This window comes from Bos javanicus, chromosome 23, assembly GCF_032452875.1.
Source record: "Bos javanicus breed banteng chromosome 23, ARS-OSU_banteng_1.0, whole genome shotgun sequence".
In the NCBI taxonomy this organism is placed as follows: domain Eukaryota; kingdom Metazoa; phylum Chordata; class Mammalia; order Artiodactyla; family Bovidae; genus Bos; species Bos javanicus.
The window spans coordinates 30,675,732-30,701,657 of record NC_083890.1 but is presented as its reverse complement, the minus strand read 5'-3'; the positions used below and the strand labels follow the sequence as shown (position 1 = coordinate 30,701,657).

Genomic DNA, 25,926 nt, shown 5'->3' with positions numbered 1-25,926 from the left:
TACAAATGGTACTAGAACATTAAAAACAAACAAAAAAGAACAAAAACTTAAAGTTTTTTTTTATGATGTAGTAAAATTAAAACCTAACCATGAATATAGAATAAAATGACAGATCTAAAAGATGACAGCTTTTTATATGAATATTGAGTAAAAATACACTAAATAAAGTATTAGCAAGTAGAACCCATTAACACATTAAGAAAACACCATGACTAAGTGAAATTTATTTCAGGAATGCAAGGTTGGTTCAATATTAGGAAATCCTTTCATGTAATACAAGGTGATAATAAAATTAAGGGGAAAATGTAGTTTCTATAATGCTGAAAAAGTCTTTAATAGAATGCAGTCTGTCTTTTAAAATAGTGACTATAATATCTACTCAGAAAATTCAGGCATTTGCAGCAGATATAAACTCCTAACTGTGAAATAATCATTGCAATCTTTTGAAATCTGTGGTTCCTATATTTAATGACCTACTATAAAATCCATAAGCTTCATTCTCATAGAGATTGGGCTATACTGCCAAATTGCTGAAGAACAGCTTAGATAGATTCTTTCCTCTTTCAGCCTGTAGGTTTTAGAACTGAAAGTAATGTTACTTCAAAATATTAACCTCCAGGATATTATATTGTGTTATCTATAAAAGAAAATAACCTATTATCTGTCAAATCTATATGTGAAATATCATTTTCTATCTTAAAAAAAAAAACAAAGCTGGGAAATATATACTCTGTGATGGACACCTCTTTGGCCTTGTGTTGGAACACAGAAGCAGTGCCAAATTTTAAAAAGTACTAACAATTCAATGACGTGGCTCATTATGCTTACTGAAGCTTTACAAATGTCATTTTTATGTCCTGGGGTACTCATACAAGCCTATTTAGCCCATAAGAATTAATTTACAACAAGCACTAGACAATATTATCTACACTTGAATGAATTTAAGATGTGAGATTAGAGTGGGCATGGGAAAATACCATGTCCCCAACAGTCATCTTGGAGACAGTAGCACAAGTCCAGGGATGCAGGTAAACATCTTCATTTCAAAACTCCTGATCGTTCATGTTTATAGACTCCTTTTGGAAGCAAAAAGAACTTATGACTTTCCCTTTTCTTGACTTGAGAAATTCACTGAATGTTCTTTGTGGCTACAATGGGCAATTTAAAATATCCATTCCCCATACATCTTGCCCATTTACATTAATTATACGAATTTTCCAATATCATGGAGACTCTATTGTTGAGGCTTGATATCTGTCCATACAACTTCCTACAATCTTCTCATTTATAAGAGCCTCTCTAATATGGACTCCCTGATATTTTCTAAGGTCCAACCTCTGAAGACTTTTCCAAACCCATGACACTCAGTTTTTCTTTAGTGTGATCTTCTCCCCAATGCTGAATAATGCTATGATTCCATAGAAAACATTTCCACATTCATCACATTTAGTAGATCTGTCTCCCATGTAGAATCTATAGTGCAGTCAGTTCTGACTTCTGGCTGAAGGCCTTCCTTCTTGCTTCCTTCACATAATGTTCTAGAAGGCTTCCATGATGAATGAAGGCCTCCTTACAGTCATCACATGTATGCAGTTTCTCGCTTTTGCAGGTTTTCTAATGTCAAATATGGCTTTCTCACATTCTTTATACTGACAGCATTTCCCTTGTGATAGATTTCCTAGTGGGAAAGGAGGGACCCACTGTAAACAAAAGCCTTTACAAACATGTTGTTCTCAAGCATTTTCTTTGATATGTGCTCCCTAATGCTGCGTAATGACTCACCAGTGACTAAAGCTTTTACTAACTTACTGCACTGGTGGTGGAATTCTGCAGACTCCCCCCACATGACAGCATCTTCAGATTTGTGTGTTGGAGACAAGTCCTTATTTTCATTCTCAGTAACTCCATCTAAAAAAAATGCATAGACAATTCAAATGTCAGTTGTCTCTTCTCCTGAGATCATGAGATTAATGATGAGAAACAGTGATAAAGATAAAACTCAGTTTTACCTAAAGTGCATGCTTTTTCAGTTTCCCTAAACTGCCATCTCAGTTTTGAAAAATACCCTAGAAGGCATATGAGGTTCCAGTTTGAGAAGCAAGAGCTGGGAAGAAAGAAACTGGAAGAGCATGGAGAATTTTCTCACAAAATATGACAAAGAATCAGGAAGGTATAATCAAAAAAGTTAAGAAAAGATCAGTTTTAATCCATACATGAAAAAAAGAGAATATCATGAAACCAAGAGAAATTTAATTTGCTAAAGGGTAATTATAAGTACCATTTAAACAAAATGAAATGTATTGAGGCCACTACTACAAACAAACAAAATGTTCCATAAATGTTTGTTAAGTGGATCCACAAACAATGGCATATAATAAAAGTTAACTTGAAGCAACAGGTAAATTAGTTTCAAAAATCCATACTATTTTGATGTGGGGAAATAAGTAAACTGGAAAAATTACAGTGGGGAAGATAACTTTTTCAGGTAATATTCAGGATTAAAAGATAAGAAGAAAAACATTTTGAAGCTAAAGAAGTTGAAAAAGTCAAAACAACAAAACACAAACACCTCCACAAATATGAATAACAGCTTCTACCTAAAGAATTGGGCAATGAGGAGATGGGTAGGTGCACAGTTCCCAGGGAGAAAATACTACTTACAATAGTTCTAAAAAGCTGCCTTTCAAAGATGTCTTCTTTCTCAGCAGATTTGCTTTCTCATCTGCTTTTCATTTCATAAGGCAATACTGTGAGAGTAAAACTAAGCATTTTAACAGTCTGGACCTGACACTTCTGATTCCAGGGCACTATCTTCCCAAAAGCATATCTTGTTCTATCCTTGTTCTACCTGGACCCTAAAAGCAATGGGATGAAGAGATGGTCTTGGAAAATTGAATATGAAGCTAGTCCCTCAGTAAAAATACTCATACACCACCACCACCACCAATAAAAACCAAATATATAGAGAGAACGTTCCAGAGGTGTACATGAATTAAAGCCCATGAAGGTGATACGGGGTTATGGCTCCAAATACATCTGATGGGTCCTGAAATTTGGTTTTGCTGCTTTCTATGTTATTCCTTTCACTACTCAAGCCATAAATCATCCTCCCAACCCTTCCCGCCTTAAGGCTTGTCCATCAAACTGTCTCTAACTCCTCCAGCATAACTGATGCCTCTTTTCCACATTCTGGATGATATTATCCTTCCTAGGTCTGCAGTTCTCCAGGCAGAGGTCAGGACCTACTTTAGCACCTGCTCCTTGGTCTGTATCTCTGCTCTCTGCATCTGTGGGAAGAGTTACCCATCTTCTGACAGACCTGTGAGGTTCAAGTAGCTATTTCCTGGTAGCAACAACTTAAAATTTGAAGAAAGATTTTGCTGTGCCAGTCTGATTCTTGGACAGGCACAACCCTGGCCCTCTACCATCAGTCACTAGTAGAGGTCTTTTCTGCAAGAGGACTGCCATTCTGGAATAAGCGAGCTCAGAAGAAGATTCACTCCAGCTTGTGGTTCACATTGATTTTTCAGAAGTATTTCCTTGTAGCTAGTCTTCTTCCTGAGGCATAAAACAACACAATTAACAGAAACTCTGAATTTTATTTAGCTCTTACCCCAAAATTCACTTACCTGGTAATGCACTGAAAGAAAAAAGGAACTCTGTCAGAAAGCTAAAAAATATATGAGTGGAAATGACTGCAAACTATTATCCAGCACTATCTGCTAAAACTCTTACTTCCTAAATGTTTAAGTTAATCAGGCTTGGGAGAAAGACCATGACCCTCTTCCCTTTGGTTCCCCTCTTCTGAGAATCTCAAACAGTAAACCATCAGAGATCAGAAAATAATGGTTATTGAAAATTGACTGTAAATTTAACTCATCTAAGATTTTATAATTCCATCTGACACATGAATGATACTGAGGCACAGAGGGATTGAACTATTTGCTAAAAGTCGCACAACCAGTAAGTGGACTCCTAATTTGTTCCTATTTATTCTAGGGAGAGTCATGAGTGGGATCATCTTAAAAGAACGCAACTTTCCTTTTACCAAACTGAGGTTCAGGACTTTCCTCTTTCTCAACATCCTCAACATCCTATTACAACTCAAGACTTGGAAACCATCTTTAACTTTCCCCTGCATATCAATCATCACACTGAACTTCAGCAGAGTCCCCAAAGGGCCAGATATACACGGAGTCAAAGCCGGAGTCTAGGAATCGGTGACCACCGACCCCTACAACACAGAGGCCAAAAAACTCGCAGTTCTAAGCCTTCAGCAATCAACGGCTGGCTTACCCTTCAGTCTTCTCTAGGAACCTGGAGGTTCTCTCCTATGGTTGCCTGGCAGCATCCCCGCCCCTGCTGAGCAGCACAGGTTTGGGCAGCTGGGTTGGGTAACTCCAGTGGGCTGCGCTCTGAGGCTGGGGCTCGACAGTCTCCTCCCACCAGGGTTCGCCTTCCCACTACAGAAGCTCGAAAGAGCAGCTCCCAAGACAAAAAGTGAACCCCCCTGGCTGCTAGTTATAGCTGATAACTAACAAGGGTAGGTAGAAACAAAAGATAGGAAAACCTTTCCCAGGCAGTTTAGGCGATGTTTATCTCCTGCCGTCCACTGTTCATCAGAGTCCAAGATAAAAAGTAGAGCAGAGAGGGAGCTTTCATCTCAGCGGCAACAATGCAGCAGTCTTGGGAAATCTGCAGCGTGGTTACAGGTAATCTCTGGCCTGGGGCTGGAGCTTCTAGTCAGTCAGTCAGTACAGTCACTCAGTCGTGTCTGACTCTTTGCGACCCCATGGACTGCAGCACACCAGGCCTCCCTGTCCATCACCAACTCCCGGTGATCACTCAAACTCATGTCCATTGAGTTGGTGATGCCATTCAACCATCTCATCCTCTGTCCTCCCCTTCTCCTCTCGCCTTCAAGAGGAGAAGAGAGGAGAGAGGAGCTTCTAGAGGCCACGCATTTGAGAGAACCCAGGGCAATAAACAAAGCAAACGTCTATAAAGCTCTTGAATCTCAAGCGGGAATCAAGATTGCCAAGAGAACTATCAACAACCTCAGATATGCAGATGATACCGCTCTAATGGCAAAAAGCAAAGAGAAACTAAAGAGCCTCTTGATGAAGGTGAAAGAAGAGAGTGAAAAAGCAGGCTTAAAACTTAGCATTCAAAAAACTAAGATCGTGACATCTGGTCTCATCATTTCATAGCAAGTAGGGGAAAAGTGGAAACGGTGACAGATTTTTATTTTCTAGGGTTCCAAAATCACTTCAGATGGTGACTGCAGCCACAAAATTAAAAGACACTTGCTCCTTGGAAGGAAAGTTATGACAAAACTAGACAGAGTATTAAAAAAGCAGAGACATCATCACTTCACCGACAAAGGGCCATTGAGTCAAAGCTATAATTTTTCCATTAGTCACGTACAGAGTTGAAAGTTGGACCATAAAGAAGGTTGAACGCCAAAGAATTGATGTTTTCAAATTGTGCTGCTGGAGAAGACTCTTGAGAGTCCCTTGGGCAGCAAGGAGATCAAACTAATCTAGTCAATCCTAAAGGAAATCAACCCTGAATATTCATTAGAAGGACTAATGCTGAAGCTCCAATACTTGGGCCACCTGATGCAAAGAACCAACTCATTGGGGAAGAACATAATGCTGGGAAAGATTGAGGGCAAGAGGAGAAGGGGATGACAGAAGATGAGATGGTTGGATGGCAAAGCCAACTCAATGGATGAGTTTAAGCAAACTATGGGAGATAATGAAGGACAAGGGAAGCCTGGAATGCTGCATTTCATGCAGTCGCAGAGTCAGACACGACTTAGCAACTGAACAACAAATAAAGTACTTAGGTGCTAAGCACTGTTCTAAGCACTTTATATAAAACTTATTTATCCATATAACTATTATCCTATAACTCCCCAAGCAGAGGAAGGTACTTTAGCAATATTTTACATTATGAGGAAACTGAGGCCCAATGTCACTCAGCTAATTTGGCTACAGCAAGCTGTAGAGTTCTAAACTGCCTCCTTCTTTATTGGGAATAAAATGGTAAGACACATACTCTTAAATATTTCACTTAAGTAGGCTGAGCTGAGGCACTAGGTCAAAATGTATGAAGTGCATATAAAGTGCTGCTGCTGCTAAGTCGCTTCAGTCGTGTCCGACTCTGTGCGACCCCATAGACGGCAGCCCACCAGGCTCCCCCGTCCCTGGGATTCTCCAGGCAAGAACACTGAAGTGGGTTGCCCTTTCCTTCTCCAATGCATGAAGGTGAAAAGTGAAAGTGAAGTCGCTCAGTCATGTCCAACTCTGAGCGACCCCATGGACTGCAGCCTACCAGGCTCCTCCATCCATGGGATTTTCCAGGCAAGAGTACTGGACAGGGGTGCCATCGCCTTCTCTGATATAAAGTGCAGACAGGAATAATGAAGCTCTGCATAAATCAGAGGTAACAAATGGCCTCCTCTTAGGAATCCTTGGAGTACCCAGGACCAGGCTATTTGGGCTTAGGAAAATGACTGGTGGAGCAAACATATATCCCCAAAGATCACCTTGAACTGTGATGGGGGAAATCTCTGGGAGCCTTGACTTCTGGGTTTTCAGACCTGGAAAAGGTCTTTTACATGAGTGTGAAGAGAATACACTGTTTTCAAGAAAGCAATGGATAACTTCTGGCTCTCAATAATGACCTCACAATGTGAGCTAGGGAGGTAATCAACTGGTGAGTTTAAAATACTTATCAAAGTTGGTTTTGTCGAAATCAAATTATATATATATAAAATCAGATTATATATATAAATACAATATATATATTATATATATATATAATATATCCATACCTACTTTATAAATATATTAAAGTACTATGTACAAGAATAATGTACATGAACTCCTTATCAGTTATACCCAGAAACATTTGGAAGGAGAAAAGATCCAAAGAATTTCTTATAAAATGATGAACTGCTGGTGGAGCTTTATAACGTAAAATCTGCAGTGTAAAAGCTTGAAAGTTGAAAAAATTCTATTAACAGTGTATCAAAATAATAGTTTAGTCGCTTAGTCATGTCTTACTCTTGTGACCCCATGGACTGAAGCCTGCCAGGCTCCTCCGTCCATGGGACTTCTCAGGCAAGAATACTGTAGTAGGTTGTCATTTCCTTTTTCAGGGGATCTCCCCAACCCAGGGATCAAACCCACTTCTGCATTGGCAGGCAGATTCTTTGCAACTGAGCCACCTGAGAAGCCCCAATCAAAATGATTATCCTCTGTTAAATAAGCACACTCATTGCTCAAATAAATTCTGGGCGTGTGGAGTCAGGAAGAGTAACTGAAAGAAATATATAATATATACTTATCTATGGTTTTTTAAGTCCAAGAAATGGTACTAGCTACAAATATAAGATCGCTTTTAAAAACCCTCATCAAAGGTATTGATGTACCCATAGTGAGTTACTGGATAGATCCATAATGGGGATATTATCTAATCTCTATGATTTGTATTAGACAGGCAAATGTCCCTTATTCTGTCAGAATAATGCAGAAAACAATGATTCTAAGCTAGGAGTGTGATCCTTTCCTATAAAGAGACCATTTTTAACTTGAAATATCTCCTGCATACATCCTCATTCTGCAGGCAACAAGAATTAGATATTTACACTGGCCAAACTTCATCCAAGATTTAGTATACAAGAGGATGGGGATATTATCACTCTAGAAGTATTTTCCATAATTTTGATAGTTGAAAATTTTTCTATAGGTAATAACTCAAAAGAGGGCTTCCCTCCTGGCTCAGTTGGTAAAGAATCTGCCTGCAATGCAGGAGACATGGGTTCGATTCCAGGGTCGGGAAGATCCCCTGGAGAAGGAAATGGCAACCCACTCCAGTATTCTTGCCTGGAGAATCCCATGGACAGAGGAACCTGGCAGGCTACAGTCCATGGGGTCGCAAGAGTCAGACATGACTGAGTGACTTTCACTACTATTACTCACTAATAACTCAAAGCCCTGAATACCACTGCAATATGCAGTTTGTTCTGAAACAGAGTGGGTTCTGGATCTGCTGAGTTCATATCCTGGTCCCCCACACACTAACTCTGTGACCTCAAGTAGTTTTACTGACTTCCATTTCCCCAGGTAAAAATGAAATAGTGTGAGCAAAGCATTTAGTAATGTCTGGCCCTTAGCAAGTAATTAGTAAATATCACATAATACTGTTAATGAATCCCTTCATCTATTCCTAAAGATTGCCAAGAATAATGACTTTGTTTTAACTGTAACAACTCTAATGGTCAATCACTGGATATTAATGGAAGAGGCTACTTCGTTGTGACGACAGGAGTGCACAGCTTTTCTAAGTGCTTCCATCTGATCACTCTCCACCTCCATCCTCACCCACCATGCCCCAGGAAATTTCTCAATCCTACAGCCCTGGTCAACCCCTCCCCACATTTTTTCTTTTTTATCAGAGGGGTCCATCTTCCTTCCTTTCAGTCCCTGTCTATTACACTCTTTGGAACCCTTTTGCGATTGTCAGGATACCTTTTCATCTGAAACCCATGTTTAAAGCTCACTTTACTTTTCACTGCTTTAGAAATTTGATTCTCCCCCAACCTCTCCAAGTGCTTTTGCCTTAGTAAACACTGTCTTGGTTCCATTCAGTTCAGTTGCTCAGTCATGTCTCTTTGCAACGCCAGGGACTGCACCACACTAGGCCTCCCCTCCCTGTCCATTACCAACTCCCAGAGTTTACTCAAACTCATGTCCATTGAGTCAGTGATGCCATCCAATCATCTCATCCTCTGTCATCCCCTTCTCCTCCCACCTTCAGTCTTTCCCAGCATCAGGGTCTTTTCAAATGAGTCAGTTCTTCACATCAGGTGGCCAAAGTATTGGAGTTTCAGCTTCAGCATCAGTCCTTCCAATGAACATTCAGGAGTGATTTCCTTTAGGATGGACTGGTTGGATCTCCTTGTTGTACAAGGGACTCTCAAGAGTCTTCTCCAACACCACAATTCAAAAGCATCAATTCTTCAGCACTCAGCTTTCTTTATATTCCAACTCTCACAACCATACATGACTACTGGAAAAACCATTGCTTTCACTAGATGGACTTTTTTTTTTGGCAAAGTAATGTCTCTGCTTTTTAATATGCTGTCTAGGTTGGTCATAACTTTTCTTCCCAGAAGCAAGCATCTTTTTAATTTCATGGCTGCAGTCATCATCTGCAGTGATTTCGATATCACCAAGACAGTGATAACCATCTGGCTCGGTTCACATCTGGTTTAGTTCACTTCAGTCGCTCAGTCATGTCCGACTCTTCACAACCCCTTGTACCACAGCACGCCAGGCCTCCTTGTCCATCACCAACTCCTGGAGTCTGCTCAAACTCATCTCCATTGAGTCAGTGATGCCATCAAACCATCTCATCCTCTGTCATCCCCTTCTCTTCCTGCCTTCAATCTTTCCCAGCATCAGGGTCTTTTCAAATGAGTCAGTTCTTCGCATCAGGTGGCCAAAGTATTGGAGTTTCAGCTTCAACATCAGTTCCTCCAATGAACCCTCAAGAGTGATCTCCTTGCAGTCTAAGGGACTGTCAAGAGTCTTCTCCAACAACACGGTTCAAAAGTATCAATTCTTTGGCACTCAGCTTTCTTTATATTCCAACTCTCACATCCATACATGACTACTGGAAAAACCATAGCCTTGACTAGACGGACCTTTGTTGGCAAAGGTCCCTGCTTTAATGTCTCTGCTTTTTAAGATGCCATCTAGGTTGGTCATAACTTTCCTTCCAAGGAGTAAGTGTCTTTTAATTTCATGGCTGCAATTACCATCTGTAGTGATTTTAAAGCCCCCAAAAATAAAGTCTGACACTGTTTCCCCATCTATTTGCCATGAAGTGATGGGACCAGATGCCATGATCTTAGTTTTCTGAATGTTGAGCTTTAAGCCAACTTTCCACTCTCCTCTTTCACTTTCATCAAGAAGCTCTTTAGTTCTTCTTTACTTTCTGCCATGAGGGTGGTGTTATCTGCATATCTGAGGTTATTGATATTTCTCCCGGCAATCTTGATTCCAGCTTGTGTTTCCTCCAGCCCAGCGTTTCTCATGATATACTCTGCATATAAGTTAAATAAGCAGGGTGACAATATACAGCCAGGTGTCAGCAATACGTGAACCGTGAACTTCCAGATGTTCAAGCTGGTTTTAGAAAAGGCAGAGGAACCAGAGATCAAATTGCCAACATCCTTTGGATCATGGAAAAAGCAAGAGAGCTCCAGAAAAACATCTATTTCTGCTTTATTGACTATGCCAAAGCCTTTGACTGTGTGGATCACAATAAACTGTGGAAAATCCTGAAAGAGATGGGAATATCAGACCACCTGACCTGTCTCCTGAGAAATCTGTATGCAGGTCAAGAAGCAATAGTTAGAACTGGACATGGAACAATAGACTGGTTCTAAATAGGAATAGGAGTACATTAAGGCTGTCTTGGTTATCTTCATTCAAATAGAAAGGAGAAGCTAATCAATCTTATTCTCATCCTTAATGTTATTTCTAAGCTGCTGCTTCATGATTCATTTGAGCTTTACACCAGCTGCTCTATTTGGCTGTTGTATTACTGTCAGTACTTCTCTTGTGGACTGACTTTACTTTCATATAACCTGTTTTGTTGATTTAAAAATCCACATAAATGAACTGATTTCCTAGATTTCCCTGATTTCCAAGATCCTGTCATTATCATGCCATCTATTATACATAAAAATGTACTCGACTTCGTCACAAGGTATTCTGTTACTGCACTCTCCAATTCCTTATCTAACATGTCCTCCACTTGCCCTCTCATAGCCTTCAGTTTTCTGTTGCCTATTTAGTTCCACTTGGTAACCTTTTACCTTTTGCTTATAATGGACTAGTTTGACCCCTTCGATGCCTACCTGGAAATCCCATGCCACTGCACCCTTTTTTTTTTTTTTTGGCACAACTGTATTTAAGCATAAGAAACAACCAGAACAAACCTCCCATATTTGAAATAAGTTATGAACTGTATTCTTCTATATAATAGGCATAGTCCATTGTTCTGGGTCTTTGTTTATGGTTCCTTTACAGTTCTCTTTACTTGAGAGGGAAATGGAGGAACTTGAGTGCATTAAGAGAACATGTTAAGCAGATGAACTGGAGAGACTGCTAATAACAGCACTGGAGAATAGAGAGCAAGTTTAAAATAACAATTGCATTCTACTGAGCAGTCAGATTAGAGAGAGAGGCTCTGACATTACTATGAAGAGTAACTTCAGTTTGGAGAACATGTTTGTGAAACCTGATTAGATGACAAGTATGGAAAAGCATGAGTTTGGTAGAGATGGTCTCATGAAGGTTCTTGTTACTATGTCAAGCCCCCTCTAAATGGTTGAGTTTACATGAGAGAAACTTGAGACTGAGCAACCTTAGGGAATAGGCCTCATACATTAATACTTATGGTGGTTGGTGCCTGCCAATGCAGGAGACATATGAGATGTGGGTTTGATTCCTGGGTCAGGAAGATCCCCTGGAGGAGGGCATGGCAGCCCACTCCAGTATTCTTGCCTGGAGAATCCCAGAGGAGGAGCAGGCTAGTCTATAGTGTTGCAAAGAGCTGGACACAACTGAGGCAATTTAGCACGCATCAATACTTACAGCTAGGGCCTTCAGGCTTAGTTCTAGGATCCTTGTTTCCTAGACATAAAAAATTAGGTTTTCAATCCTAGCTGCCTCAGTGCCTAGGTGCACAATTCCAATGTTGGTCTTATTATTAAATAAACAGTCCACTTGTGAATGAATTGTTTTCCAAATGTTAATTTGCTTTCCTATGTTGTGAACCCAGAAAGTTTTCCCACAATCATTGTAAATTCTAATCACAAAAACCAGTATGACACTTTATATGCCTAAAGTACTATTATCATTTTTAAGAGAAAATGTGTTCACAATTACAATTTAGAAAGCTAGGAACATATATATTTCTATAGGACTAGGGACTTTTCTGGTTCAAATCCAGTGATGATATTCTTATGTATTATACAGGGATTATGGATAGAGGGACAGGAGATAGGGGCACTAGGGAAATGGGGGTAGAGTCTTTTACAGAAGGGGGAGGTGGATAAAGACAGGGCTGGGCAGAAAGGTTGTTGGGACTAGTTAAAGAGTGGTGAATTACCCTTCTTTTTTCTCCTCTACCTCTTCTGTCACTATCTCACCACTTCAAACCCACTGACCAGCTAGAAGTGAGAGATGAGGGGACTGAAGTTGGGTGGGGTGGGGTGGGAACGTAGTCCTAGGAACGAACTGTGGAGTTTGCTGTGGCAAGGCAGAAAGGAAAAGAAATAAATGAACATCTCAGCAGAGATTAAATATGATTTCTGTAAAGAGATAAACAGACAAGGAGCTATATGTACTTCTGTGACTTGCCTGCTACCTAGTACAGTAATCATCATAGATTCTCATCAAAAACAGAATTTACTCAGTAATATAGGAGAAATGTCAACCAGTTTTCAGTTAATTTTTTTCCTGAAGCCTGAAGGAAAGAATCACTAATCTTTGGCTCTTTTAATATGCTCAAGAAAGTATACAAGTCAAAAAATTGTAAAAGAATTCATAACACAGAGGTGGGAAAAAAGAGAAGTATAAAACAGAGAACACCAGCATTCCTCCCCTAACACACACACACACACACACACACACACAAAGCATGCACTCAGAAGACCCCATGGAGCCTTGGAATGTAGGTGGGTCTGTTTTGAAACATTTAAATTTGAAGGGCTAGAAAGGCCATTGTGAAACCCTAATTTTTAGGCATGATGGTGGTCTAATTCCCTGTTCATTGTAAAGAGCTGCTGGCACATGTCCCCTGAAGGGCTTTCCTCATGCTAAAAATCTGCAGTGGCCTGTATTCATGCTTCCTCACTTCACTGGCAACTGTGATTCAATGCAATGTTTCTCAAATCGTATAGCACATCAAGTGACTGTGGAGCTACAGAAATGAAGATTCTCAATCCCCATCTCAGACCTAATGAAGCATAGTATCTGCAAGCGGGACTCAGGTATGTTCAACAAGCACCAAGGTGATTCTGATGTTCACTGATGTTGAGGAATCACTCCTGTAATGAACAGAACTTAAAAACTGTAATGACCTGCACTTAAGCCTCTGGTCTCTTCCTTTGTGTAATACTGTAGCTGTGTCATCATCTCCATAAGCAAGAATATCCTCATTTTTACAATGGAGAATCATTTTAATTTATAGAAACATTTTAGAAATTAAATGAGAAAAATTCTTTAAGTGTCAAAATATTCGGTGAATTACTGGCATTCTGACCTCCCAGCATCTGCCCTTGTTGTGTTTCCAACACAATACCATCAGCTGCCCAACTGAATGAACTTTCTTTAGGTTGGCTTGTTTTGTCACTGATGCTTGCAAACCACAGGCACTCTGATTAATTTGTTCTATTCTAAATGTTTTCTCCCTTTTGCCTTCCAAATATCCCCATCAAACCTTTATCTTTAAAATCTTTCCTGACTACTTCAGACACCAGTGATCTCTCCTTCAGAATTTATAGCACTTACTGCTTGTCAAGTGCCACTTTAATTCTATAATATTTGAGCATCAATTCTACTGTCCTGTGGCCTTAACTAAATAGGTGGACCTATTATCTTCGAAACTAGGTTGTAAACTCTTTTGAGAAAAGGAGCACACAGTGAATTTTTTATGAAATATCCAAGGTTTCCGTATAGCTATAGTGACTAACATTTTGTCCTGATCATCTCATAGCTTGTATTTCTCCTTAGCCTGAATTCTGTGAGATAGTTTCCCTGCAGTTATCACACAGAACCAGATTTTTCTGCTTTGTGGGTAGTCTGATGTTGAATAAGAGCTGAGTTCTGTGTAAATGACTCCCCACGCACTTTACATGTATAGGGATCACCTCTGTTATGAATTCTCTGGTGTTTACTAAGATCTGACCTCTGTCTGAAGGCTTTGCCGCATTCGTCACATTGGTAGGGTTTCTCCCCAGTGTGGATTCTCTGATGCTGAATGAGGCTCGTGATTCCTCGGAAGGCATTCCCACACTCATTGCATTTATAGGGCCTCTCTCCAGTGTGCACTTTCTGATGTTCCTTGAGGACTGATCTTTGAGTGAAAGCCTTCCCACACTTATCACATTGATAGGGTCTCTCTCCAGTGTGAATTCGTTGATGTTCTATAAGACTTGTCCTCTGAATAAAGGCTTTTCCACATACATCACATTTGTAGGGTTTCTCTCCATTGTGGATTCTCTGATGCTGAGTAAGGCCGCTCTGACTGAAGGACTTCCCACATTCCTTACACTGATAGCATTTTTCTTTGTGGTGGATCTCCTGATGGGAAACAAGGGAGGAGTTATAAACAAAGGCTTTTCCACACTCACTGCACTCATAGGGCTTTGCCCCAGTATGAACTCCTTGATGTTGGGTAAGAATTGAACGCCGACTAAAACTTTTATTACACTGAGTACAATGATAAGGTTTATCTCTTGTGTGGATTTTGAGATGGTGAAAGAGGCCTGCTTTCTGGCTAAAGGCTTTGCCACATTCATTACAGTGGTAGTGTTTCTCTCCTGTGTGAAGTCTCTGATGTTGATTAAGAGCTGACCACTGGGCAAAGGCTTTGCCACACTCATTACATTTATAGGGTTTCTCTCCTGTGTGTATTATTTTGTGTCGAATAAGCACAGTTCTCCCACGGAAAGTTTTTCCACATTCTTTGCATTTGTAGGGCCTGTCTCCAGTATGGATCCTCTGATGTTCTACAAAACGTGAGTGTTGACTAAAAGCTCTTCCACAGACATCACATACATAAGGCTTTTCTCCTGGACAAATTCTCTGGTGTTCAGAAAGATCTAAGTTCTCAGTCAAACTTACTCCATTTTCATCACATGTAGGTTCTTTATCCTCCCTTGAATATTCAGAAAACTCTCCTGTTTTTTCTTCAGGTTCATATGTTTTTTCATACCTAGCTGGTTGAGACATTTCATTTTCAAATTTGCTAGCTATATTCCCATATGGTTTCATTTCTGGAGAAACTTCTTGCTTTAAATTCCTATACTCATTTCCAGTCTCGATATCTGAAATTAAAAATGGATCATACTCGTTAGTTTCTTATGGTTGAAAAAGGCAACTTTCATTAGGCAACATAAAATTATTCAAATGAAAAATTACAGAAGAACTTAGAGATCTCGCATGACTATAAAATGGCACTAGAATACAGAACTAATAAACTCAAGCACTCCAAAAACTGTTAAGAAAAAGACCAGTAACCAAATAGAAAACTGGGCAAAGAAAAAAACTGATGGCTTCCATGAAAGGAAATAGAACAGCTCTTAAACACAAGAAAAGATGCTCCCCCTCACAATAAGGGAAAAGTAGATTTAAACAATATTGAATATAATTTTCACCTATTGGATTTGCCAAAAGCTTGATGTAACACTGTGCTCACAACATGAAAATCAAACATTGCCAGTAAGAGTGTAAATTGATCCAAGCTTTATTAGAGGGCAATTTGACAATATATATCAAAATTACAAATATATATATAACCTTTGACCTAGTAATTCCACCTAGAAGGAATTTATGCTACAGATATATTCACACATATGGTTATTTATCACAGCACTATTTGTTATAGTAAAAGAGTGGGGCCAACTTAAATGTTATTAGCAGGAGAAGACTAAGTTAATTGCATGATATAGCCATATTGTTGTTGTTTAGTCACTAAGTCCTGTCCAACTCTTTTGTGACCCCATGGACTGTAGCTCACCAGGCTTCTCTGCCCGTGGGATCTCTCAAACAAGAATACTAGAGTGGGTTGCCATTTCCTTCTCCAAGGGATCTTCCTGTCCCAAGGAATGAACCCTTGTCTCCTGCATTGGTAGGTGGATTCTTTATCACTGAGCCACCTGGGGAGCCTGATATAGTGATATATTTTAATATTTAGCAGCTGTTAAGAAATAAAAAATGCAAGGTTCTATAATCTTAGTGATAAAGAGAGGAAAATATATTAGAATATGAGAAATATACATATATGGTTAAAAATCTCTAGGACACACAAGAAACTAGTAACAGTGACAACCTATTTCAAAATAGAGGTAAGGAGACCAAATGGCTAGGGTAATTGAGTGGCAGGCAAACTTTTCACTGGGTAACTTAAGGTTATTACTTTTTTCAACAATGTGGATTTTCACCTGTTTTTAGAAAGTAAGTGAAAAAACAGAGAAACTGGAAATAAGGAAGGTACATTCTTTCACCCCTTCACCCACTTTGAACATTTTGCCACATCTGCTTTATTACTCTTTCTCTTTACAAGAGTAATATATGTATGTGTGTATATATATATTATATATGTATATACATATATAATATATATATAATACATATATACACATATATGTATTTTTCCCTGAACCATCTGAAAGTTAGCTGAAGAGATCATGGGGCAAAGGTTTATTTACTGAAGGACACAGAATAAATTGCAAGACAGTGGTATTGTCTGGTAGGATAAAGGCTATACATAGGAAGGAAGTCAGTATAGAGGAAAATAACTATCAGAAGGACTAAACTAAGTGTTTTCAAATAAAATACAGCCAGGATTCAGAAAATAGTAACATAAAGAGAAAAAAAGTTTCAGAGTGATAAACCAGGCTGCCTCCGGTCTATGCATGAGCCATCAGAGTTCTTGAGAGACCTTCCTGACTTCCATGCTCACAAACAGCACAAAGTACAAAAGAGTCCCAGGGTCCTACGTGGGCCCCCATCTTCCCCTTCCTCCCAAGATGGGTCTTCCTTCTTTACCTTGCTTCTGTTGGGCTTCAAGTTCTGCAGATTCACACTTTGGCTGGGCTTGCACAGACTGAAGGCATATTCTGGGTTCTTGTTCTGTTCTTAGAGGTGCGATCTCCTGTAATTCTTGTTCCTCACTGTGGACTGAGACCTGAGGTAAATGAGATATAGCTTAGAACCTTGCTCTGGTAACATTAAACAAGAATATACTATCCAGGGCACTGGCACCCAGCTCTCTGAAACTTGAAATAAACTTCTTTCCACATAACAGCCTGCCATAATCCTACTCAAGGCCAATACAAATGTCACCTCTTCTGGGAAACCTTCCCTTCCCCAGTTGGAAGTAACTTCCCCTATCTTGACAGTTAAAGTATATTAAATGTACCACTTTTACATTTTTGTCTATGCTCAAAGAAATAGAGAAGTGACAAAGAGAGGGAAAAGAAGGTAAAAAGAGGCAGAGGCAGAAAGAAGTGGAAAGGAATTTATGGGGAAATAAGACAGAAGTGAGAAAGAAGGAAAGGAAGGGGTAAAAGTAAAGGGAAATAATGAAAGAAATGACAAAGAAAGAAGGGAACAAAGGAGAAAGAAAAGAAAGAGGGTATAAGAAGGAAAGAGGAAAGGAAAAAGAGAAATCTCTCATATTCCTAACAGACAATGCTCTTCTGAGGTCCCCATCCCCCTTCTTTCTTTCTCCAAGATCACGACCATCTCAAAAAAATCCTCTCAACTTCACTTTACCTATCTCCCCTCTCTTACTCTTCTCCTTTCCTTCTATCTTAGAGGAAGAAGTCTTTTCTTTTTCAAGGCTTGTATCTCTACTTTTGCCTTCAATGTCATCCCTTTCTGCTTCCCTTTGACCCTTGCTCCTTCAATTAACTCATTTACTCAGCAATTTCAACCACTCTGTAGCTTCCTTTCCTCCATTGGGCCCATTGCCTCTTGCACTTAAAAAAAAGAAAAAAAGGTTTCCCCAGCATGGTAGTATAAAAACAGGAATTGGAATCTAATTACTTACTCTGTTTCTTAGTTTAGTATCGATAGCTCTGTCACCTTAGGCTAGGAATCATTCGGAGATTATATGACATCTGAGATTATATGACATGCATGTAAAGCACCTCACATAGGCATGTGATAGGCCCTCAAATTACTTCCCCATCCCTCTTCAATAGCTTGCCTAGTGGCTCAGACTGTAAAGAATCTACCTGCAATGCAGGAGACCTGGGTTCAATCCCTAAATCAGGAAGATTCTATGGAGAAGGGAATGGCAACCCATTCCAATATTCTTGCCTGGAAAATCTCATGAACAGAGGAGCCTGGCTATAGTCCATGGGGTCACAATGTGTCAGACATGACTGAGCAACTAACACACACACACACATACCCTTCAATGGCTAAAGTTTGTAAATAAAAAATTACCATACACTGACACTATTTCTCTGACAGTTTCATTTTGTAATCTTTCCCTCAGAATAAGAGCCAAAATCAGCAGAATACTATCTCAAATGTACAGAAAAAGATGTTTTGATACTTCAAATTTTGGGGTGTGTGTGCTCAGTCACTCAGTCCTGTTCAACTCTTTGCGGCACCATGGAATATAGTCCAGCAGGCTCCCGTGTCCATGGTATCTTCCAGACAAGAATACTGGAGCTGGTTGCCATTTCCTCCCCTAGGAGATCTTCCCAAACCAGGGACTGAACACACATCTCCTGAATCTCTTGTACTGCAGGCAGATTCTTTACCACCAGCACCACCTGAGAAGCCCTCAAATTGGGGGGAGAAGAGAGCAAAAAAAGCCCAGTACAGTGAACTGTGCCTTCTGTCCTTGGATCTTTGACTAGGCCTCATAAACCACTAGCTACCCACAGCAAGCCTCAAAGGAAAGGACTGGTTGGCAATACAAATTCTTCATGACTAAAACCAAGTTACTTCCGCCTATGCCTAAGAATCCCATTCTTTCTTTTGGTTCTCTTCCTACCTCCCTGGCCACTCTCCAGTTTCCAATTTGGTTACTCCCCTGATGCTCTTTTTGTCTCATGGCTTTAAATACCATTCATATTCCGGCAAGTCCCAATTTTGTATTTCTAGAACAGATTTCCACTGCCCACCCCCACTGAATCCCAACTCTTTATATCTAGTTGCTTGCTCAAACTTTCTACTTGGATTTAATGAGAATCTCAAAATTAACACATCTAAAACCTAGCTTTTGATTCCCGTCCCTTTACTCCAAACCTATGTCTCTCTCAATCTTTACTATCTCAGTGAATGACGAATTCATTTTACCTGATGTACGAACCAAAAACCTTGGAATAATCTTTAACTCACTTTCTCTCATATCCTGCAACCTATATAAACACAAATCCTCTCAAGCTCTATCCTCAAAATGTATCAGAATCCAATTACATTTTGCCACTTCCAATGCTATTATTTTAGTCAGGCACCAGCATCTCTTACCTGGATTACTGCTTATAGCTATAGCCTCCTCAACTGGTTTCCCTGCTTCTAACTTTGTTCCCTATGTTCTCCTTCCCCACCCCCAGGCCCAGTGTAGAACTTTCGCAACATAGAAGCTAGAGTGATTATGTTAATATTAAAAACTTTAAATTGGAATTAAACGTCAGACTGGGGCTTTCCTGGTGGTCCAATGGCTAAGACTCTGCTCTCAATGCAGGGGGCACAGGTTTAACCCCTGGTGAGGGAACTAAGACCTGCATGCCACATGGTGTGGCCAAGAAAAAAGAGCAGCAACCCTCTACACTTTTTTCACTGGTGCATTCCCAGTGCCTAGTAAACAACAGATGGCCAATAAATATCTGCTGAATGATGCTGCTACTGCTGCTAAGTCGCTTCAGGTGTGTCCAACTCTGTGCGACCCATAGACGGCAGCCCACCAGGCTCCCCTGTCCCTGAGATTCTCCAGGCAAGAACAACGGAGTGGGTTGCCATTTCCTTCTCCAATGCATGAAAGTGAAAAGTGAAAGTGAAGTCACTCAGTCGTGTCCAACTCTTCGCAACCCCATGGACTGGAGCCTACCAGGCTCCTCCATCCATGGGATTTTCCAGGCAAGAGTACCAATTCACTTTCCCCTACGATCTTGAACTCAGGAGTGTTTCCGTTATACTAGTCTTTCAAGCTTGAAAATCCCTAGTGCTTAGCCTAGAATAGACTGCTGAGTAGAGTTCTCCATTCTTTCTTCCTTCTCTATACCTCCATCTGTATAATTTTCAATTAATTTCATGCAAAGATGGGCTCGATGAAGGACAGAAATGGTATGGACCTAACAGAAGCAGAAGATATTAAGAAGAGGTAGCAAGAATACACAGAAGAACTGTACAAAAAAGATCTTCATGACCAAGATAATCACGATGGTGTGATCATTCATCTAGAGCCAGACATCCTGGAATGCGAAGTCAAGTGGGCCTTAGAAAGCATCATTACGAACAAAGCTAGTGGAGGTGATGGAATTCCAGTAGAGCTATTTCAAATCCTGAAAGATGATGCTTTGAAAGTGCTGCACTCAATATGCCAGCAAATTTGGACAACTCAGCAGTGGCCACAGGACTGGAAAAGGTCAGTTTTCATTCCAATCCCAAAGAAAGGCAATGCCAAAGAATGCTTAAACTACCATACAGTTGCACTCATCTCACACACTAGTAAAGTAATGCTCAAAATTCTCCAAGCAAGGCTTCAGCAATATGTGAACTGTGAACTTCCTGATGTTCAAGCTGGTTTTAGAAAAGGCAGAGGAACCAGAAATCAAATTGCCAACATCCTCTGGATCATGGAAAAAGCAAGAGAGTTCCAGAAAAACATCTATTTCTGCTTCATTAACTATGCCAAAGCCTTTGACTGTGTGGATCACAATAAACTGTGGAAAATTCTGAGAGAGATGGGAATACCAGACCACCTGATCTGCCTCTTGAGAAATCTGTATGCAGGTCAGGAAGCAACAGTTAGAACTGGACATGGAACAACAGACTGGTTCCAAATAGGAAAAGGAGTACGTCAAGCTGTATATTATCACCCTGCTTATTTAACTTCCATTCAGAGTACATCATGAGAAACGCTGGACTGGAAGAAGCACAAGCTGGAATCAAGATTGCCGGGAGAAATATCAATAACCTCAGATATGCAGATGACACTACCCTTATGGCAGAAAGTGAAGAGGAACTCAAAAGCCTCTTGATGAAAGTGAAAGTGGAGAGTGAAAAAGTTGGCTTAAAGCTCAACATTCAGAAAACGAAGATCATGGCATCCGGTCCCATCACTTCATGGGAAATACATGGGAAAACAGTGGAAACAGTGTCAGACTTTGTTTTTTGGGGCTCCAAAATCACTGCGGATGGTGACTGCAGCCATGAAATTAAAAGACACTCCTTGGAAGAAAAGTTATGACCAACCTAGATAGCATATTCAAAAGCAGAGACATTACTTTGCCATCAAAGGTCCATCTAGTCAAGGCTATGGTTTTTCCTGTGGTCATGTATGGATGTGAGAGTTGGACTGTGAAGAAGGCTGAGCGCTGAAGAATTGATGCTTTTGAACTGTGGTGTTGGAGAAGACTCTTGAGAGTCCCTTGGACTGCAAGGAGATCCAACCAGTCCATTCTGAAGGAGATCAGCCCTGCGATTTCATTGGAAGGAATGATGCTAAAGCTGAAACTCCAGTACTTTGGCCACCTCATGCGAAGAGTTTACTCATTGGAAAAGACTCTGATGCTGGGAGGGATTGGGGGCAGGAGGAGAAGGGGACGACAGAGGATGAGATGGCTGGATGGCATCACTGACTCGATGGATGTGAGTCTGAGTGAACTCTGGGAGTTGGTGATGGACAGGGAGGCCTGGCATGCTGAGATTCATGGGGTCGCAAAGAGTCAGACACGACTGAGTGACTGAACTGAACTGACTGAATTCTTACCTAAGATATGCCTCTTCCTTTGCAGTCACACTTTCATGATCCTATTTTCAACTTAGACCTTTTTGCCACATGGTCCTTCCCTCTTCAGGCTTTGTACTTCGATGCTAGATTATACTTCCGTTTCATTAGCACTGTGATTATCTAGCAGTATCCTTCAGCCACTAGATGCCAGTGATACCTCTCAATGTTAGGACAACCAAAAATGCCCCAAGACACTGCCAAATGCTCTTTGAGGTACTGAAAAATGTCCCACGACATTGCCAAATGCCCTTTGAGGTACTGGTTGAAAAGCACTGTCTTTATCAATGTTAAAACAAAACAAAATGGTTGAACATAATTTGCCTCTTTTTTTTTTTTTTTCTATCTTGGTTTTAGTAAAACTCAGTTAGACTCAGAGAGAACAGATTAGGAGCTTCTGTCCTACAGAATGAAATCTAAACTCCAGAGGTTGATATTCAAGGTCCTCCAGTCTCTGTTTTCAACTCTTCTACTGACATCTCACCTTTTCAACTCAACTGGGCTTTCAACCACTCAAAGAAACATGGGTCCCCTCCATGCCCATCCCCCCTAATTTTCCACTCTGCTCCTACATCTCATTCCTGAGATGGTGACTTTGATTTCTCAATCTTTTAATCCTTTAATGGAGACAAGGCAGAGGATATATCTGCAAAACCTTATTTCTTAATCACTTGTGTTGTACAGAAACGATGTCCCTTTCAAGAGGCTGCTGCCCACCCTTTAATCATCTAACATTTTCTCTGTACTACAAGTCTGTTTCTGGACAGCATTTCACCAAACAGAATTTTGCAGCTTAATAAAGAAATACACAATCCTTCCACAAAAAAGATATAAGTAAGTTAGGATTACGTTAACCAACGTCTGTGACACTCAGGCCCCTTTCTGATGCACCAATTTTGTCAAGGATACATTTTGTGAAATAGTATTAGACTTCATTCTGGCCTAGAAATCCGTAATTCACTTCTCAGACACCACATCTATGTTCTCACCTGATATCCTGGCTCATCCAACTCTCTCTCTAAATCCTCCAGCACAGTCACCACCTCTTCCCCACTCTCTGGATGCTGTTCCTGGACCCAGGCTTGGAGCTCCTCAGGCAAGATGGTCAGGAACTGCTCCAGCACCAGTAGTTCCAGAATCTGCTCTTTGGTGTGGGTCTCTGGCTTCAGCCACTGATGGCAAAGTTCCCGGAGTCGGCTCAAAGCCTCACGGGGCCCAGATGTTTCCTGGTAGCAGAACTGCCTGAAGTACCGTCGGAAGACCTCCCTACTGTGGGTGGTGTTCTTTTGAAGGTTCTGATCCTGTGTAGTGGCATATTTATGCTCCTCCTCCAGCTCCTCTTCCTCTATCTTTACTTCCAAAAGTTCTTCCCGGTCCTTCATGGCCTGGATAGACCAAGTATATGCCATCACTGCTATACAAAAGCTTATCAATGCTTCAAGCAAGATCTCCTGTGTCGTTTTTTTCTGGCTGGAACTGAGGGAGAAGCTATCATCATTAACCCAAACTACACCATAAACAAAAATTGCAAATTCTAAGAATTTAAATATGCACCTCGAAAGCTGCCTCCAGGGTAATCTACTATACTCAGAGAAATGCTCTGATAAAAAAGACTCAATAGACTAATTTAAAGAAAAAGAATAAGTAAAAGGTGCTAAGTTGTTTCAGGATTTTCAGGACAAGAAAAGTAAGACTAAGAAGGAAATATTTCCACTTAGTAATAGAAAAAAGGAGAATTAAATGGAATAAACAAACATTTACAGCAAACAAATTATAACAAAAAGCTGAGACATCATTGAGTAGTTTCTTTTTAAATTCTTTAAAAACTCAGATGATGCATAATGGGAAATCACTGTCATAAAAGCTGCAGTTACATGAATTTATTTCCGCAGGGACTTAATCTCTCTGCTCCTGATTCTTTATCAAGCAAAAAAGCTGGAGACGTTGTTTTTTCAGGCCCTCTTCTACCCTAGTACCTGTAATTCTAAATATAAAGGGATGCTTGAAAAAGAGGCCCTAGGACGTGGGTCAGCGCCTGTGACCGACGAGTGTTCGGAAATGTCAGATGGCGCAGAATCAAGAAGGGTACACAGCGCGAGGCAAGCCCAGGAGGTATGAGGCGCACAGCCAGGTCTCCCCCTCATCCCGGGCTGTGACCCCCCCTTCTCAGAGGGCTGGGGGCTAGCTTCTGCCTCAAGTAGCTTCTCGCGGACCCACCTGGGCAAGTGAGTACCAGAGGATGCCCCGCTCCAGCCTGGCCCGAAGACGGCCAGCAGCCCACCCGCCGCGTTCGCAGCAAAAGCTCGCTCAACCGCAGCCCCAGGAGGCCAGCAGAAGTTTCCCTCCCGGATTCAAGGGGGTGAAGTCTCTAACGATTTCCGAACCGGAACCCACCAAGAGCGACCCACAAAGGCCGGAAGCGGCCAAGGAGTACGGAGCATCTGGTCACTTCCGCCGCCACTCTAGGAAGAGTGAGCTTGCTACTCGGTAGTTCTCCCGTGCACTCTCGAGAGGTGACTACGGAGGATTCACAGGCCCGCAGTTTGACGATAGTTTTCGCCTTCTGCTAGTCTTCCGCTTGCTAGTATCCCCATTCCTCCCAACTGATGGGTGGTCGAGGCATGGCGAGCCTATCTGAGCTAGGTAAATCCTATGCTTTTTCACTCACGTTTATTTGGGTTTCAGCACCCTTGATATTAAAGATGTCTCAAAGGGATTTCTCCTGAGGTCTTCCAGACTCAGGAGGGGACCTCTTCTACACACTTCTCAAGGGTCAACCTGGCGGTTTCTGCTTACGTTTTCACCTTCTACAGTTCCCTTTTATGTGCTAATGATAATGGGTATACATCTGAAAACCCATTGAGTTCAATGGGAAAACTAAAAGATAATTTAGTAAAAAGAGTCCGACTCCACTGAGCGACTTCACTTTCACTTTTCACTTTCATGCACTGGAGAAGGAAATGGCAACCCACTCCAGTGTTCTTGCCTGGAGAATCCCAGGGACGGGGCATCCTGGTGGGCTGCCGTCTATGGGGTCGCACAGAGTCGGACACGACTGAAGCGACTTAGCAGCAGCAGCAAAAATATAAAATTAACACACTGAAAGCAGTACTTTCCAATGTGCAAATAACCAGTGATAAAGTTACAAGATATAATGTAAGAGAATACTAATTTATAGTAACAACAGCAGCAGCAACAACAACAAGAGAAAGAAAGAAAATAAGTGGGACTAAGTGTAGGGAAAAAATTGCAAAACCTGTATGGGGAAAACCTCCTGAAAGGCCAAATGTATAGTTAGACAAATAGAAAGCCACATGCTAAAAAGACAGTTCAAAAGACTCAACAAAGAAGTCAATCTTCTAAAATAAAAGTATCAACAAATACTGTTCTAGAGTTAGACAAATTGATTATAAAGTTCAAATGGGAAAATAGGAATAGCCATGATACCCTCTGAAGAACAATAGTGAGGGACATACTAATCAGATATCACCACACGTTATAAAGTCCCTACAATTGAGTGTGATACTGTGTAAGAACAGACAGAAACGGACCACACCCCAGGATTCTTGCCTGGAGAATCTCATGGACAGAGGAGTCTGGCTGGTTACAGTCCATTGGGTCACAAAGAGTTGGACATGAGTAAGTATGCACGCACCACGCACTAGACCGAGGTACATATGGATATTTAGTAAATGATGGTGGCATCATGAATCAATGGGGGAAATGAAGGGCTTGTAGATAAGTTGTATTAGAACAACTGATAGCCATTTGGTCAAAAGTAAAATTGCATTAATATCGCCCATCACATATCACAATCAGGATAAATTCCAAATGGATCAAAAAAACAAATGTAAAAAATATACCTATAAATGTATTAGAAGAACATGAGTAATAATTCAAACATCTGGGAACAGGAAACCTTGCCTCAATTTCCAAAAGCAATAAAAAAAAAATAATAATAAGTAAATCTGCCTAAAAATAAAATGGATTGGTTATCAAAAAATACCACAAAGAAAAGTCAGAAGAAAACTAATACACTGGAAAAATGTTTGCAACATATCACAAAGGACTAATATCCCAAATATATAAAGGGTTCCTAAAATATTTTCTAAAAAGAAAATAACTGAGGACTTCCCTGGTGGT

The 25,926-nt window shown here is 40.6% G+C and overlaps 1 protein-coding gene across 18 annotated transcripts in view; it reads right to left on the bottom strand.

Annotated features, from left to right (window-relative positions):
* Positions 1-200: 200 nt before the first annotated feature.
* LOC133236571 (zinc finger and SCAN domain-containing protein 23-like) overlaps positions 201-25,926 on the bottom strand; it is a 49,805-nt gene continuing 24,079 nt past the window's right edge. Inside the window, exons 1-6 of one of the 18 annotated variants that reach the window (XR_009732925.1) lie at positions 24,001-24,871; positions 22,773-23,259; positions 16,860-16,998; positions 13,996-15,136; positions 1,783-3,558; positions 201-1,678 (exon numbers count right to left, since the gene is read on the bottom strand). Coding sequence is in view for 6 of the 18 variants with exons in the window: in XM_061398667.1 (XP_061254651.1) it covers positions 13,854-15,136; positions 16,860-16,998; positions 22,773-23,192 (1,842 nt within the window). In the remaining 12 variants the exon portion in view is untranslated. Of the gene's footprint in view, positions 3,559-12,569; positions 15,137-16,859; positions 16,999-22,772; positions 23,260-24,000; positions 24,873-25,926 lie in introns of those variants that run through there. The other 17 variants (XR_009732930.1, XR_009732926.1, XR_009732928.1 and 14 more) reach the window with 17 other exon arrangements.